Source organism: Idiotropiscis lumnitzeri, chromosome 4 (assembly GCF_059441095.1).
Source record: "Idiotropiscis lumnitzeri isolate Australia: NSW breed Sydney's pygmy pipehorse chromosome 4, RoL_Ilum_1.0, whole genome shotgun sequence".
NCBI classification, from domain to species: Eukaryota; Metazoa; Chordata; class Actinopteri; order Syngnathiformes; family Syngnathidae; genus Idiotropiscis; species Idiotropiscis lumnitzeri.
Genome location: NC_142394.1, coordinates 19,688,685 through 19,704,667, shown reverse-complemented (window position 1 = coordinate 19,704,667; position 15,983 = coordinate 19,688,685). Strand labels below are relative to the sequence as shown.

General features: G+C 40.8%; 1 protein-coding gene and 1 non-coding gene across 2 annotated transcripts; both read right to left on the bottom strand.

Moving 5' to 3' along the window:
* Positions 1-437: 437 nt before the first annotated feature.
* On the bottom strand, positions 438-519 carry trnal-aag (transfer RNA leucine (anticodon AAG)). Its single transcript has one exon. It is a non-coding gene; the product is annotated as a tRNA-Leu (tRNA).
* Positions 520-5,756: 5,237 nt separating this feature from the next.
* LOC148338481 (LON peptidase N-terminal domain and RING finger protein 3-like) lies at positions 5,757-15,481 on the bottom strand. The gene is made up of 12 exons (XM_088293224.1): positions 14,697-15,481; positions 11,878-11,996; positions 11,276-11,398; positions 10,585-10,701; positions 10,241-10,439; positions 10,072-10,156; positions 9,880-9,994; positions 9,508-9,629; positions 8,110-8,268; positions 7,862-8,024; positions 7,630-7,779; positions 5,757-7,045 (listed from the first exon to the last, which is right to left on the bottom strand). The coding sequence occupies exons 1-12, from the start codon at positions 15,385-15,387 to the stop codon at positions 6,863-6,865; spliced, it is 2,226 nt and encodes a 741-aa protein (XP_088149350.1). The 5' UTR covers positions 15,388-15,481; the 3' UTR covers positions 5,757-6,862.
* Between the last annotated feature and the right edge of the window lie 502 nt (positions 15,482-15,983).

Sequence of the window (15,983 nt, the reverse complement as noted above, 5' to 3'; positions counted from 1 at the left end):
GCGTGCTGGGCCCATAACCCAGAGGTCGATGGATCGAAACCATCCTCTGCTATCAATCAGTCTTCATGCACATGCGACTGTATTTATTGTATTGTGAAATTCTTTAGAAGTTTTCCTCGAAGAAAAAAATGTTGAATTGAAGAATTCTCTTCATAAATTGGGAATGTGGGAAATGACCCTTCCTTAAGTCACATGCTCCACATTGGAGAACTGTACCTTGTTTCAATATAGTCTCGTGCCGAATCCGCAATATAGTTACCACTTAAATTGACAGACCAGATTAGTGTGCAAATTAAATCTATTAATTTGCAAAGAAAGAACTTTGATGGGTCCGCATACTTTATGGTGGAAAATGGACAATATACAATCTTTCTTTTTCTTCAAGATTATAGACAACGGTGAGGTAACCAAGGACAGTACCATAGCAGGTCTCAATGTGGCAGTGGTGGGATTCGAACCCACGACTCCTGAGAGACTGGAACCTTAATCCAGCGCCTTGGACCGCTCGGCCACACTACCTTCACGATGGATTCTTGGAAAGGAAATTTTTTGGAAAATGTAACAGTTTTTGTGGATACCTGATTTGGAGGATGGTTGGTTTTCACAGCAAGATCCAGATTTGTGCTTTCCAACCCAGCTTTGTTCAAAACGTAATGAATCCTGCTCAGATGAGTTGTAACGGCTTCAGACTAGGTCCTGAATCCTTCTTAAGCGACAACAGAGTACAGGAAGAAATCCTCCAAACAGACCAGCAGAGTGGCGCAGCGGAAGCGTGCTGGGCCCATAACCCAGAGGTCGATGGATCGAAACCATCCTCTGCTATCTATCAATCACTCTTCATGAACATGAGAGTATACCTATTGTTTTGTGAAATTCTTTAGAAGTTTTCCTCGAAGAAAAAAATGTTGAATTGAAGAATTCTCTTCATAAATTGGGCACGTGGGAAATGACCCTTCCTTAAGTCACATGATCCACATTGGAGAACTGTACCTTGTTTCAATATAGTCTCGTGCTGAATCCGCAATGTAGTTACCACTTTAAATTGACAGACCGGATTAGTGTGAAAATTAAAGCTATTAATTTGCAAAGAAAGAACTTTGATGGGTCCGCATACTTATGTCAGAAACTGGACAAAATAAAATCTGACATTGACGTAACTAAGAACCAACGTTTATCAACTATGGTTCAGGACCTTGTTTGATATGTGACAAGACAGTATAAATTTTTGGAGTGCAACACAAGAGTGTTGCAGCGCAAGAGTGCTCGACTCATAATCTGGAGGTTGTTGGATAGAAACTGGTCTCTGCAATTTGGAGCTTGTTGTTTAATGGCATATTCCTGAATTTAGGATGTGGAACTTTCACGTGTTTTGGCTGCGGCACATTGAAAAAAATTGCCAAATTGGCACCAAACAACATCCCCGTTGTTCAATTGATTTCTTTTCATCGTCTTCTTTTCAATGTCTACTTCAATATCCACAATCCTGCCACTTTTCATCTATTCTGTGGGACCCCAAAGTTTGTAGGTGAATGTGTGTCGCTATTTTGAGACTATTGTGTGCATCTAATCAGATCAAGGGCCACATAAACTTCCCAGATGTATTTTTTTTCTGGGTGGCTTAGGTGTTGCTGTCCTACTTTTTGCTCTCCGCAACATCACACACAGGCAATTCCGAACTGGACCAGTCATGACGGACGACGTGTGCATGTGTGCCAAGTATCCGTGGAGATCACTGCTAGGTGCTGACCTTCTCATTAACAGGTTATATAACCAACAATCTTGGCAAGAATCAAAAACCCAGAGGTGAAGAAACAACAGTAGGGGGCGGGGCTTGGCCCCCAAAATAGCTTTCCTGTGTGAATGTTAGAAAAGTGGATAAGAAGTATAGTTTACAAATTATTAATCATATTTAGCCGTCTTGGTTTCTTTGGTGGTTGAGCACAGAGGATAAAGAGGACCGAGCCACAATTGCATAACTGTACAACGACAACATTGTCTGGTTAATGTCAGATGATGATTCAATGGTCTCGATTTAATTCGATCACATCCTCATCACAGATATAAAACATTTGGAAACTCCCTGCTACATATTCCCAGTGGCAGTCTTGTTGTGTTGAGTTTGAAATGGATTCAATTGAATGGAGTGAACATACTTTTAAGAGATAAAAGTTTATTAGCATCATCTGAGTAGTGCGAAACAAAATATTTTCAAGAGTGCAAAATGCATTTTCCATGAAGAGATTACAAGTGGCATCGTTAACAGTAGAAGTAGTAAGTTATGATATCATCAGAATATTTCAAAAGTCATCTTTTTATTTTTTTTTTTGTGATTAAGCGTGAATGTTTGAAATTATAACATGATTAACTCTTCTTGCATTTACACGGTTTTCCTCTGGACAATAATTATTTGACTTTAAAAGATGACTTAATCTACATTTATGTGACCTTGAGTGTGTGTGCGTGTGTATGAGCGTGTAGAACTATATGTACATATGCAGACATTCCTATATATGCAGTATATATATTATATTATTGAATAGAATATAATTCAAGGATCAAAGAAAGCTATTAGAACAGTCTTTGATTTAAAATACACTTCATATTTGGTGATTTTACATGAAGATATTTTTCAAGTAAATACCTGTAAAAAATCTTCACAAAAAATAGTAGAAAAAATGTGATTAATCACAATTAATTACGGATTTTTTTCTGCAATTAATTATGTAAAAAAACTAATTTTATATTATATGATATGAGCCTATCCCAGCTGTCTTCGTATTATATTATTGATCTGTGACTTCAGCAAAACTTACATGTATGCATCAATTATCATAATGTAAGATTACATTTGACCTCCTTCTTCACATTTTTTATTATTTTTTTTTTTTATCTTTTGGTCCCTCGCCCTCTCTGTCTGACCTACATTTACTTTGTAACATGCTTGCATAAACTCCTCCTGTCCAGCTTGCCGCCTCTATGATTAAGCTGCACAAGAGTGAGCGCATTGTCAGCAGTTGTGATATTTTAGAGTGGTGTGATACATAACTTGATCCATTCCTGATTTCCTCTCATCTGTGAATCACTCACTCATCACTCTACAAGCTGTGTCCATGTACTGTAATGTTGACTTTGGAGTTCACTGGTTCTGTGAAATAGCTGCACAAATACAGGACCGGCCTAGTATCTTGACAAAAAAAAAAAATAAAAATAACATGACATGGTTAGAGGTCTTGAGACATACCTTAACGTAAGAATAAATCAGTCAGGGGTTAGGGTTCAAAGTCTTAATATCAATCAGAGATTTTGGATGATTCACCTATAATATAAATAACAATTTTCTGTTCATTTTTTTCCCAAGTCAAGTTTGATTTGTTTTGCCATTTGACAGCAATTTTTTAAAAAAAAGCTTTATTTTCACCCTGACTTTGAATTTGACAACTGATCCTAAACACTCAAAATAATTAAATATTTTAAAATGACAATATTTTCTAGGTTTGTGTACACTGAGGGTGCCCACTGCACAGTGCAGATGTTTTTGGACGCCCATGTGCCTGACTTGCACATTCGAGACTGTCAAGACAGCCACGCCGCATTTAAAGGGAATAAGAGGAGCCGCTTTGATTGGCCAGGATTGAAGAGGGCTGTGATAACTTTCACAGCGGCGCAGACCTCCCTCGCTAAGATCTGCCGGTCTGCAAAATTACCAACAGCCATGAGACCGACAACCATGAGTACAGGCTGGATGTGATGGAAAATATGATATAAGGGGGATTTGTACAAAATCATGGAACAGACACAGTAAGACACCGAAATAAAAATGGGGGGAAAAAAATACACAATGTTTCCTTTGAACCTTAACTCAATGCAAAATTACATTCAGTACAAAATGTCGCTTGAAAGAGGAAGTTAAACTTCCCTCTATTCTTTGTCTTGAACAAGAGCGAAGGTTATAAATAATTGATAGAAACTAATGATGCAAACAGTAACGTGAACTGTTCCCATTTTGGAGGCTTAGCCAACCTTGTCGAAGACAAACAAAAAAACGTCAACACTCATTGTGCAAGAGGAACAAGTCTTTTTTCTGTTCTTTCTTAGGCTTTCATAGCATTCTGAACGCAGGCAATGTTACAGCTTATTTTGGAGTTGCAATTCAAACATCAAATTTAAGATCAAGAGACATTTGGAATCAGATGTTATTACAAAAATGTAGGACGGACGATTGTGGATATTGCCGGTTTGAAAGTACAAGGACATTTATTATGAATTTCACTTGCACAACAACTTTGAAGCATCCAATTTACTTGACAGTCAGACAAATGCAAAATATAGTTTGACAGTAAACAAAAAGGAAGCAGCAAAAAGTTGAAGTTCAACGGTTTTATAATAATAATAATAATAATAATAATAATGCCTTTATTAGTCCCACAATGGGGAAATTCGAGATTCTAACCCAGGCCTCCTGGGGAGACTGGGTCCTGAACGCGGCGCCTTAGACCACTCGGCCATCCTGGCAGCCACGAGATTCGAACCCAGGCCTCCTGGGGAGACTGGGTCCGGAACGCGGCGCCTTAGACCACTCGGCCATCCTGCAATAAGCTTTGAACAAGTTTAAATGGAAGCATTATTACTTTGAAAAATGTGCTTGCATTTGACATACGGCTTCTTAGCTTATTTAAACTAAATAAAAACACGACAACACGGGTAACATTAAACCTTCTCTTAACGTATCACTATTCACTCGTGTTTTTGCAGAGGTTACTAGTTGCGTTTTTACAGAGTTAGTCACTGTCATCATTGAACAAATCCATTCCTTGATTGAAGTGGATCATTTTTATTTTTTATTTGTCAGTTTCTGGAATTTCGGCGGTGATTGTATTGCAACATGCCAGATGATCAACATGAATACAATACAAAATATTTGATTCGGTGTTCAGAACAGGATGTCGTCAAATTAAAAACACGTGGAATTAGTCAAAAATGACCATCATAATTGAAGGAACCTCCAAATTCGGCACACAATATTATATCACATTCCAGTTTCGACATAAGAGGAAGAAGTCCAACTTAAGGCACTAGAACTGCTGTCAATGGAAGATCATTCATTTAGTTTTCAGACAAAAATCGCCTCTCAAGATTCAACGTTTAGGCTTAAAAATAAAATCACGGGCTACATTATTTTTCTTTTCAGTCATTCCGAGCTATTGCACAAGAATTATTAGACTCATACGTGGGTGAAATACATGTAAGTTCACAAATATGTTTTTACACTGCATGTGTAATTACATTTGACTGAAAGCATTTCCCTTTTTGGCCCAACACGATTATTATATTTGCAGAACTGTGCAAGCAAATGTTAAAAAAAAAAAAAAAAAATGTTGATTTCGATATAAGCTTCTATTGTTTTCACCTCGACTGATCCCAACAATGTTGTTCTGAGGAATATCAAACATTAGCTGCTGACATACAAAATGAGGTGATTGATTCAATGTGACATCTTTGTACTATTGCATAAGTGATCATGAGAGCCTGTGAAATGATTTCTTGGACAGAAACTAAATTCTAGTCAAACTTGTATACAAAAACATTTTTTAAAGGCAAAGCTCTCTACTGGGCATCACAATTTTCTCCAAAATGTATTTGAGGAAGAGCCAAATAATAATTTAGATAATTCTACGTCGATGGAAGGTTTTTTTTTCCCTACTTTGGGTGGACGTACTAAGCAAATCAGAACCAACACTAATTCTGCATCATTATGGTTTGGACTAAACTTTTTTTTTTTTTTTTTTAGTTTTCATTCAGGGCGTTTGTACGTAGGTGTCAAATACAAAAATAATCCCGTGAGAAATGAGCATCTTTCGACAAATGTAAACGAAGTCACTGCTTGCATAAATAATGAAAAAATAAATAATGGAGAAAAAATAAAAAATGCCACACATTAAAAAAAAAAAAAAGAGTAAAACAGTCAAATCAACTGAAAAATAAAGTGTCATCAACAAAGTAGCAAAAAAGCACACATTTTTAGTGTGTGTGCCACTAAAATGTGTTTTTTTTGGGGGTGAAGTTTCTATAAATTCAGTATTTTTTCCATTCTAAATTCACTTGATTGCCGTGAGTGCATTTACACACAAAAAAAGCTACACGTTTGGTCTCTCACAGAATTCATAAGTACACTTCGATACATAGAGTGCTTCGCAAATGTAATAGACAACCACCCGACATTATTTTTTCTTTCCTCATTCCCGTTCAAAATTGTCAAATATGGGCAGTGAACTGAAAATGACAAAGTCGGCACTAAAGCTCTTCATGATGCTACCAATGTTTTCTCCTTTTTCCGACAGCACTGTACATACATATACACAGATATTCGGGGCTTTTGAATTACTTTAAAGCTGTTCGCGAGGCAACTGACTCTGAGGAAGAATCTAAAAATGTATTGCATTTTTTTTTTGGGGGGTATATTATCTCACATTAGAAGCACGGCCAACTATGAAAACGGAGGAGTGCCATGCAAGAAAGGCCAACATACATTGACTTCCATGACTCCAGGTGGCGACAGGAGCCAAGTCGGACATTGTGCGCATTAGCATCATGATAATAATCCTTACAGATAACGAAATATACATCTGGACGAAAAGCGTCTGTCTTTACATTGAAAAGTTGAAACAAAGAGGAAGGGTCGCTTTCCAGACGGTGTGAAGAGCCCTCGGATGAATGGAAGTTGAAAATGACGCGAATGAGTGTTCTGTGGATTGTGCTACAACGGGGAAGGTGCCATCGCAACAGAAAGTGTCAAACGGAAGAACAACGGGTCAACTGCTCGTCGGTGATTGGGGGCAAGTCGTGGGTGGTCGGTCAGGTGGGACTATGACCTGTGGCCCACAGCGTGCCCCCGATGTCTGCTGCGGGACATGAAGAGCAGGACTTTGCGGATGCCGCTCAGGCGGTCTTTCAGAGAGGTGATGGCGAGGAAAGGCAGCTGTGCTCGGCCCTCTAATGGAAGAACAGCTAGTAACCACCAACACCATGATGGACCATTTGGACTGGCCTGAAGACAGGGAGAAAGAAAAGTAGGATTCAGGTGCTGTTTTGAATTAATTTATTTAAAAATATTTACATGATTAATTGCGACTAATCACATTCTTCAACTGGTATTTTTTGTGAAAATTGTAACAGATAATTTACTTGAAAATTTAAAAAAAACAAAAAAAAAACAAACAAATTTTAAATATATTTAATTCAAAGACTGTTTTAATATCTTTCCATGATTTCAGAAAATTGTAAATATATATATATATATATATATATATATATATATATATATATATATATATATTATTGATTTGATTTTCTGCATTTCATTACACATTTACCTGCTTTCATCAACTGACAATAAGGAAATAATTGTCGCCTAATTATTTGCACTTCTATACATCTACCTATGTTTTGTATTATTTTGTGTTTCTGTTTCAAACTGTGGTTCAATAAAACGCCCCAAAATAAGTTCTGGCTTCAACAGGATTTGACGTACTCTGATTGGGTACTCTAACTGAGCTCAAAGATGATGAGTCCTGAAAAACTCAATTAGAAATTATTTCGGGGGATTTATTATGTGCCGAGAGTCCTACATACTTGAAGTTCGGAATCTTTCTCAGGTATGGGTCCAAAGTGCCCTTCAATGCGTTCCTTCTGCTCCGTTTTCAAGGAGTTGACCCAGACCAGAGCCTGGTCGTACACCGTGTCATGCAAAGACTGCAGCTCCCCCACCGCCAAGCCCTCCACCTACAAGAGATTTATCAAAACATTTGAGTCCTCCAGCCCTTCAAAAACCTCAACCGTCAGCTTTCGCTGTCCTCCCGCTGACCTTGACATCTTCCAGGTACTCAATGTCGGCCGTGTTGTATCCATCTCGCTCACTGTGTTGGATTACTTTAAATCTGCGCCTGCCGATGGTGTCCACCACGGAGCGCCCGTCGCCGAAGAACGTGACGTCACGAATCTCCAACAGGCATCCGTAGTCTGCAAATCTAGGAAGGAAGGATGGAAGAAGAGAGGGGGGTCATACTACATTCTCGCATTGCACACGACAGGGACAGTGTCCGCCGCGCTCACCCTTTGAGGTCATCCCCCAGACACATGCCGAAGCAGTTGGTTCCCGTTTCCATGCATCGGCGAATCATCAGTCGATAGCAGGGCTCGAAGATATGCAGCGGGCAGGGCACAGTGGGGAAGGCCATGGTACACACAAATATAGGCACGTTCTTGTTGAGGCTGAAAAGAGAGAGGCACACGTGTTGAACGCCGCGTGGGGGAGATTTACATTCCTGTCGAGACTGTCAAGGAAGGAAGTTTGCGCGACCTTCGAATTGTGGGACCTCGGAGAGAAATAAAAGTGAAAGTAGTAAATCGTTATTACAGTCGAGATGTGGCCCGTATGAATGTCACATATGGAAAAGCAACAACTTAGGCGACGCACGTCTGGAGTTGACTCTGTTTTGAGAAGGAATTCTGATTTTCAAACTGAATTCATCTTTCCAACTTTCTTCTTCTCTGAAGTCAGACATTCAAGTCCCTCTCAAGGTTATCATGGTTAACGAACAAACAACTACGACTTGACACCCAATCAAGAAATAATAACAGTTTGCAGTTCGCGCATAACAATTTTGATTAAAAGCTTAAAATGTGGAACATAAACTTTACATTAGATCAAGTGTGGGCAAACTATGGCCCGGGGGCCACGTGCGGCCCGTTAACTCATTCACTACCAGCCAAGTTAAAAAGAAAAAAAAAAAAATGGATCTTAGACGTCTTTAGTCGTCAATGGCAGTAAATGAGTTATAGGTTTTAATCCGGCCCGCCAAACTTGAAAGAAATTACATGAATTAACCCTGTTCATGTTTTATTTGCTAAATACTCTGGTGTGTCAAAGACATATTTTGTTGTAATGCTTTTGTTCATTATCATTTAATTTTTTTTTTTTCTCAGATGAGGTGAGGTTACCAAAATATTCCATCCATCTGCTCCTGGTCCGGCAACTCTGTCAAATTTTAGAACCCGTTGTGGCCCGCCAATCAAAAAGTTTGCCCACCCCTGCATCATTCATTCTTCTTCTTATTCCTACCCAATCGGCCTTTGGCAATAAAATACTGATTTAAAAATACAGACCTACATAACAAGAGATAAGGTTAATGATTATGAATAGATTTTGTTTGCTCAAGCCTCTGACTGGTGATACTCGACACTTGGCGCGACGCGTATCTGGGAGGTCAGTGTGACGAGCTACAGACGAGCTACAGTGGGGCAGTAGGTCAAACCTCAGCGCAGGTTATGTCAGTCCACAAGCGAGGGCGTGGCCGGGGCAGCGGGCATAAATATCCGCCACTAAGGGCATCTCATGGCTGGCTCTGGCCATGATCAATGCGTCATAATTGATCACATGAAGATAAGAATTGAAAAGGCGTGGCAGGCTAACCGATGTTACGTCAATGGAGAGCAAGTTGTAAAACTTACTTGGAAAGCTCAGCCATCTCCTCGTCGTGAATTTTCTGTCTTTCCATGAGCTCAGACGGAAGATACCTCGCGATGACGTTTTCCATTAATGTGGTCTTGCAGTACTGTCTTTGGACGAGGTACTGTGGAAGGGATGGAGATAGTTTCGGAGGTAAGATGAAGAGCGACAAGGCTTTGTGATGTTGAGACGTCATTTTTGCCACTCTTGCGGTGGACGTGGCTTTAAAACTGACAATCGGCAAACTCAATCGTTATCCTTACAGTGTTCAGAGAGCGGAAAAGCCGACTTGAAAAGTTGGTTACAAAGTGCCTTTCAAGTCAGTTACCACATTTGTTTTTCTCAAACAAAAAGAAAACCAGAGGCTCCCATACTTCTGACAGCTCTTCTTTGCAAAGTGGACACTTTGGGTTGTGGTCCAGACATCTCTTGAGACACTGGAGACAGAAAGTGTGACCGCAAGGCGTGGTCACCGGCTCGTAGAGTAATCTGGGTCCAAAAGCACAAAAGCACCCTTCAGCATGTGCTGCAATTGCAAGTGAGTCGGGTTGTGTAGAGCACCCCACCTCATGCAAAGAGAACATTCCAGATCTGTTGGGTCCAAATGTGCCCCAACTGCAGAACTTGAGCGATTGTTCGCTTCTGCTGACTCTAAAAGAGGAGACGAATATTCAAACACTTCATTTTTTGGTGGCACATTATTAGTATATCAAATATATCAGCGTGCGTGCTCACCAGACTTCAATCTTTTTTTAGCGTCACTCTTTCCCTCCGCTCCCTGCTCGTCCTCCCACTCCTCCTTTGTGATCCTTCGCTTCCGTTTGTATAGAAGATAGTGGTCCATCTTCCCGTTCTCGCTGCTATCCAACCTCCCGGCCGGAGTATCGCAAGGAGCCGCTCTCAAATCTGATGACGGCGGGGCGGGGCCAAGGAGCTGAGAGAAAGGCGATGGAATTGTTACACGATGGACTCCATTTTTTTTTTTCATATACCTGAAATGCGGCGCAAATGCCGGCAGAGGCTGATTTTGGTATTGAGGCTCGCTGTACATTTTCCGAGCTTGCAATGTCTTCTCTTACCTGAGACGGGGCATTGATGCTATTCTTCATGCGCCCTCTAGAGGACAGGATGTTGGGGAAGTCCGAGATGTGTTCAGGCACCTGATCCGTCACGGGAGCCAGGAGGTCACTCAGAAGCTGACGAAGCAATGATGACAAAACATGCGTTACAAAATAAGACAATGTCATTTCCATGACTGAATAATTAATAAAAATGTGTTTGACACACCGGAGTATTTAGAAAATCTAACATTAACGAGGTTTATTCGTTTAATTTTTTTCAAGTTCGGCGGGCGGGAATAAAACGTTTAACGGGCCGCATGTGGCCCTCGAGCCGTAGTTTGCCCACACCTGGTATATTTGGTACTTCTGTTATTCTGAATGTTTGGAATGATTGCTCCCCCTATGTATTGTTAATGGTATGGCAGTCTCGCAGATTGTGAAAATGCGTGTGAAAACTTTTTTAACCCCGAATTTGCCGACTTGTGTTTGGACTTTGAAATCCAGAACAGGTGGCTTCACGCAAGAAATAGTCATTTGCGACAAATTCACTGGACAAAACGTTCATTTTTTTAGATTGTCGTCTACGATGGTGAAGAATAGCACCACGTCACACGAAAACATCAACAACCGCAGTCGAACACCTTTGATCGGTTCCGTGTCACTGAATGAAATCAATCAAATAACTCGGTCCAAATCAAAGTGGGCATACCTTGTTAGCTTCATTCCTGGCCAGTCGACAGTCAGGCTCAATGGAAAGACATAGAAGATATTCTCGCAGTGCCTCCTCCGTCCTGCCCAGTGACACCAGAGCTTGTGCCTTACGAACATGACCCTGGAGGCATGAGGAAGTCATGGAAGAATTTGATCACAAATTAATTCCTTAAAGGGCAAGTCAACACCCCCAAAAAATTCGGCATTTGGGTTAATATTGCGTTTGCGGAATATGATTTAAGCAGTAAAATCCCGCTGTTTTGAGCCATCTAAGGGGGCGGCCATTTTGTCACTTCTGTCAACTGAAATTTACATCACGGTGGCTCAGGACTCAGGTGACGACCAATCATGGCTCACCTGTTTTCTGATGCTAAGCCATGATTGGTCAGCTGACCCCTGAGCAACTACAGCACGGCGATTAGAAACCATCCGAATGATCAAACAGAATGAACACCACAATCGGGATAAAAAAAGTCAGAATCCGAATGGAATCTGATTGGGGAACGAGCGTCATGTTCTGACTCGTGGGCCTGAACAGAACATATTCTTGAAAGGAAAATTTGGGGATTTGAAGGATTAAAAGGCATTTTTAGGATGTACCTTGGACCACAGAGGCATGAGTCTGCAGGCCATCTCAGCATCTCTCAGAGCCTTTTCGTAGTGTTTCAGACTGGAGTGGATCTGCGAGCGGTTACTGAAAAGTATGTGGTCCGTGGGTGCTGAAGAGACAATAAAAAAAAAATTAAAAAAAGCAATTAAGTTTTAGATTTGAAAAAAGGTCATTAAGAAAGTCATATGTTTTACTTGCCTCGGAAAACGTACGTTTAAAAATAAATAAATCAATAAAAAGGTTGCTCTCAGATTTGTCATTTAAAGTACAATTTATTCACATTCTCCTATCATCTTAAATAAAATAAAAAAATGCAGTTTGTTTAAACTGGATCTGCATTATGTAATCTCAAACTGCATACAAAAGACAGCGGTGCGCTCGAAGGTATGTGAAAGAATGCCTATTTCAAATGGATTCGATGCCTTATTACAAAACGGCTGCCTTACAAAACCATGCGGCACTATCAAGGTCACCCACATTCTACGTTTCATAACTCCAAAAACTTATGCAAATGCCGCATTTAGCCGACAGAAGAAAGAAGAGGGAGTTAGTGCACAGTCAGAAGATATGTCGACATTTCAAACAAATTTCTAAAGCAGCATCAAAGAAAGAAAGCCTTTGAACAACAACAACATGAAAAAACAACAAAGGGGAGACATGTTGGATGTAAATGTGAACGCGCAAGCAGCACACGCTAAACACCATTTGACACACGCAAATACAAAAACATGCAATCCGCAATACACTTGCTTTCATTCCCCGAGGGCTCGCCCTGACTTCACACACAACAGCCGAATGCCTCGGCACAAAATCGATTCCACGTGTCACCTCAAACTCGAACAAAAACACACTCCAAATTGGGATCGCTATTTTATTTGACTCCTGATTCATGTCATTGTCATGTCACTTTAGTACTCGCCGATACCGATACCAAGCACCGATACCACTCATACTTAATGATACATAAAATTTCTCATTTCCAAATCGGCAGCAATCGTCATTCCTAAAAGCCAGGACAATATCTTAGTTTGATCTTGTGGTTATCTCAGCCTGCCTGGAGGCCCGTTTCAGAAACAAACTCGGCCCACTGAGCATTCCTAGCGATGACCTGCAATAATACCCTTGACCTACATTTGTGTCATTCTCCCATTACACAACGAGTGAGCCAAGGGGGCGGTGACGCGCTTACGCAATGTTTGGCCCACTGGCCCAGCCAACATTAAGCTTGTTATTCAACACGTGGAGACGCATCACACGTCACGCCGGCGCACGCGCGCACACACGCAAGGGAGTGCTGTCATATACACACATATTGCATATCTTTCTTTTGGTTTGTTATGAGCACTTGAAATAAGAAGAATGAGACATTAATGAATTTTGAATCTATTTTACAGTTAATGGGAGTAATATATTCTGATCTCTGCGTTCTGCTGCAGAGTTCTGAATGAGCTGCAGCTGTTTGATGTCCAGTAGGAAGACCGTTACAATAATCAGGTCTACTGAAGATAAAAGCGTGGATATGTTTTGGATGGTCTAGAGACAGTGACTCCGGGTGTTTTCTAACAGCAAATCTCTTCTCGTGGCTTTTTGGGGCTTTAGCTAAAATAAAAATTTGGTTCATCCAGTTAGGACTTTGCTCTGGACTGTTAGTTGAACGAGTGTCGTTTGGCGGCATCGACAAATATAACTGTGTGAAATCTGCATAATCATGATAGTCAACAATATTAATATTAATGATGGTGTGCTTGACAGGAGGTTTATTACAAGAGTTCAGAATACAAAACTATTTACCAATTAAAAAGAAAAAGACACCATGATATCACATAATGAAAAAAAATCATAACTTTGACTACAGTTGACACATGCTAACACAAAGTTAGTTAAGCTACGCAATAGGAACGAACAATTAATCAAAAACACATTGGCCAAAAAAAAGCCTTTCTGTTGTTGATCATAGGTTTTATTTTTTTTATATATTGTAAATGTATATTTCATGAATTCATGAAAAGGTTTCTAGATAAATTCAGTGTTAAAAAATGCAGTCCACTTGTTCACAAATAATTGTTTCATGAGATTTTGCTTTGTTATTCTAGTATAATTTTTATTTAGTCTGTTAAATTGTCATAGTGAATGTTTAATAGACGGCAAGTGAAGGTGTTGAGTATATTAACAAATCTAATGGATGTATGTAAATATAATAATTTTAAAATACATTTATTTTAGCAGAAGCCCAAAACATTTAAATCTAATAAATCGAGGGCTGCAATTAATAATTAGTTTAATAGTCAATTATTTGGCTGATGAATCATCGAATGAATAACAATCATTTCTTAATTTCGCTTACCTTTCTGAAAAGGGACATTATTTCAACTTGACAAGAAAAATGCACACACATTAATTGATTATGAATCAGTTTGGTTGGTAGCAAAACTGTTCAAAGCAAATGCGTTATTTTGATTCGACTCCAATTGAAATCAGCCTACTTTTATGAAGCACGACAAATTTACTTAGAAGAGGGTGAATTTTTGAGGCTTTGGACAATTTCAAATGATCATCGAAAATCAAAATATTAATTGATCGATTCAAATAATAATCGATCTCTTTCTGATTAAGTGAATCATCGTTGCACCTATAAATAATTCTAACATTTTACCATACCAGATTATTGCTCATATTTGTTAAAAATACAAGGAAAGCTGAATTCGAAAAAAAAAATCGCATATGATATCAAAAAATAAAAAAGGCGATTTGATTTTTTGGGGGAAATCGTTCATCCACCATGACACACAAAATAATGCAAAAGACTTACATATCAAGATAGCTTGGTTGTACTTGTCCAGAGCCGCTTGCACCTTCTTCTCCGAGTAGAGGCCGTTGCCCTCCCGCCGCAGCTGGCCGGCCCGGTACACCCTCGGGAAGCATTTGGCGAGCAGGTTGCTGAGGACCACGTTGACCCGGTAGCTGTGCACGGCCACTCGGGAGCTCAGCCTGCATTCCTTACACACCACCTCCTTCTCGTTCTTGTCCCTCTCCAGACACTTTTTGCAGAAACTGTGCCCGCACGCCAACGTGACGGGCTCGAACAGCGAGCTCAGACATATCCGGCACGAGAAGTCTTCGCACCCGCAACCTCTGGCGGGGAATCCCGCCGCCTCCGCGTCCGCCTCAACGTCCTCTCCTCGGTCACAACCGCCGTCCAGCCTGGTGATGGAGGTCAGGTAGTCGACGAGGTTGCCGAGGTGCGCGGGTCTCAGTCTGTCCATCTCCGCGGCTTGGCGATAAGCCACGAAAGCTTCGGCGAATTTCCCCCCGAAAGCGAGCGCGTCCGCCCGCCTCACGATCAGCTCCTGTCGGCTCTGTCCGTCCCCCAAAGCCGCGAGCTGGCACTCGTAGATATCCGCCGCGAGGTCGAAGTTTTTCGACTGGAATGCTTCCGCGGCGAGTTGCAGCATACTTTCGCTCTCTGTCCCCATGACGGCCGGCTTGTTGCGGGAGCTCATGCGCGTGGATCATCCCTCGCTAGTGTAACGCGTGAATGTTTGCGAGGACGCTCAGAGTGGCTCTACGCACCACGCCGCTCATTCAACAGAGCAACAGAAAGAGGGAGGGGAGGGGGCGCACTTACGTAAAAGCTGTGTCACGTGACACGTGTCAGGCGTTCTCATTGGGCGAGCGCGTTGAGAAAAAAATGGTTACAAAACAATTGGCCATGTAACACTTCGAGAACGGGAGTGACTGTGGGGCAGCAGCCGTTCTGACCTGCATTCTCGACTCACTGGATGGCTCAGGCATATAACAAGCCCCCCTCCCCTCCTCCAATAACCCAAATGTAATTACATTTGTAATATATAGATTTGTCTCTTTGCGTCACAAGCCTCCTGACACTGATTTCTGTTTATTAACCCCCCACCCCAAACTACAAAGCAGGACGACATCCAAAACAGCTCCTTTCAATTTAGGTCAGTTGGAAGTTTAGCCTCAACTTACTCAATAAACCCATGAACTCAAGTTATTTCTATCAGGTTATTTGTAACTGCAGCGTCTGGTTTCAAAGTTAACATTTTGCTATTTTTAAATGGATTAAAAAAACAAATGC

Excerpts from the sequence above, each read along its gene's own strand:
- LOC148338481 (XM_088293224.1), bottom strand. The coding sequence starts at position 15,387 with ATGAGCTCCCGCAACAAGCCGGCCGTCATGGGGACAGAGAGCGAAAGT. Across the intron at positions 11,399-11,877 it reads TCATGCCTCTGTGGTCCAAG|GGTCATGTTCGTAAGGCACA; the intron begins GTACATCCTAAA and ends TCATGCCTCCAG. Across the intron at positions 10,157-10,240 it reads TAAAAAAAGATTGAAGTCTG|AGTCAGCAGAAGCGAACAAT; the intron begins GTGAGCACGCAC and ends CTCCTCTTTTAG.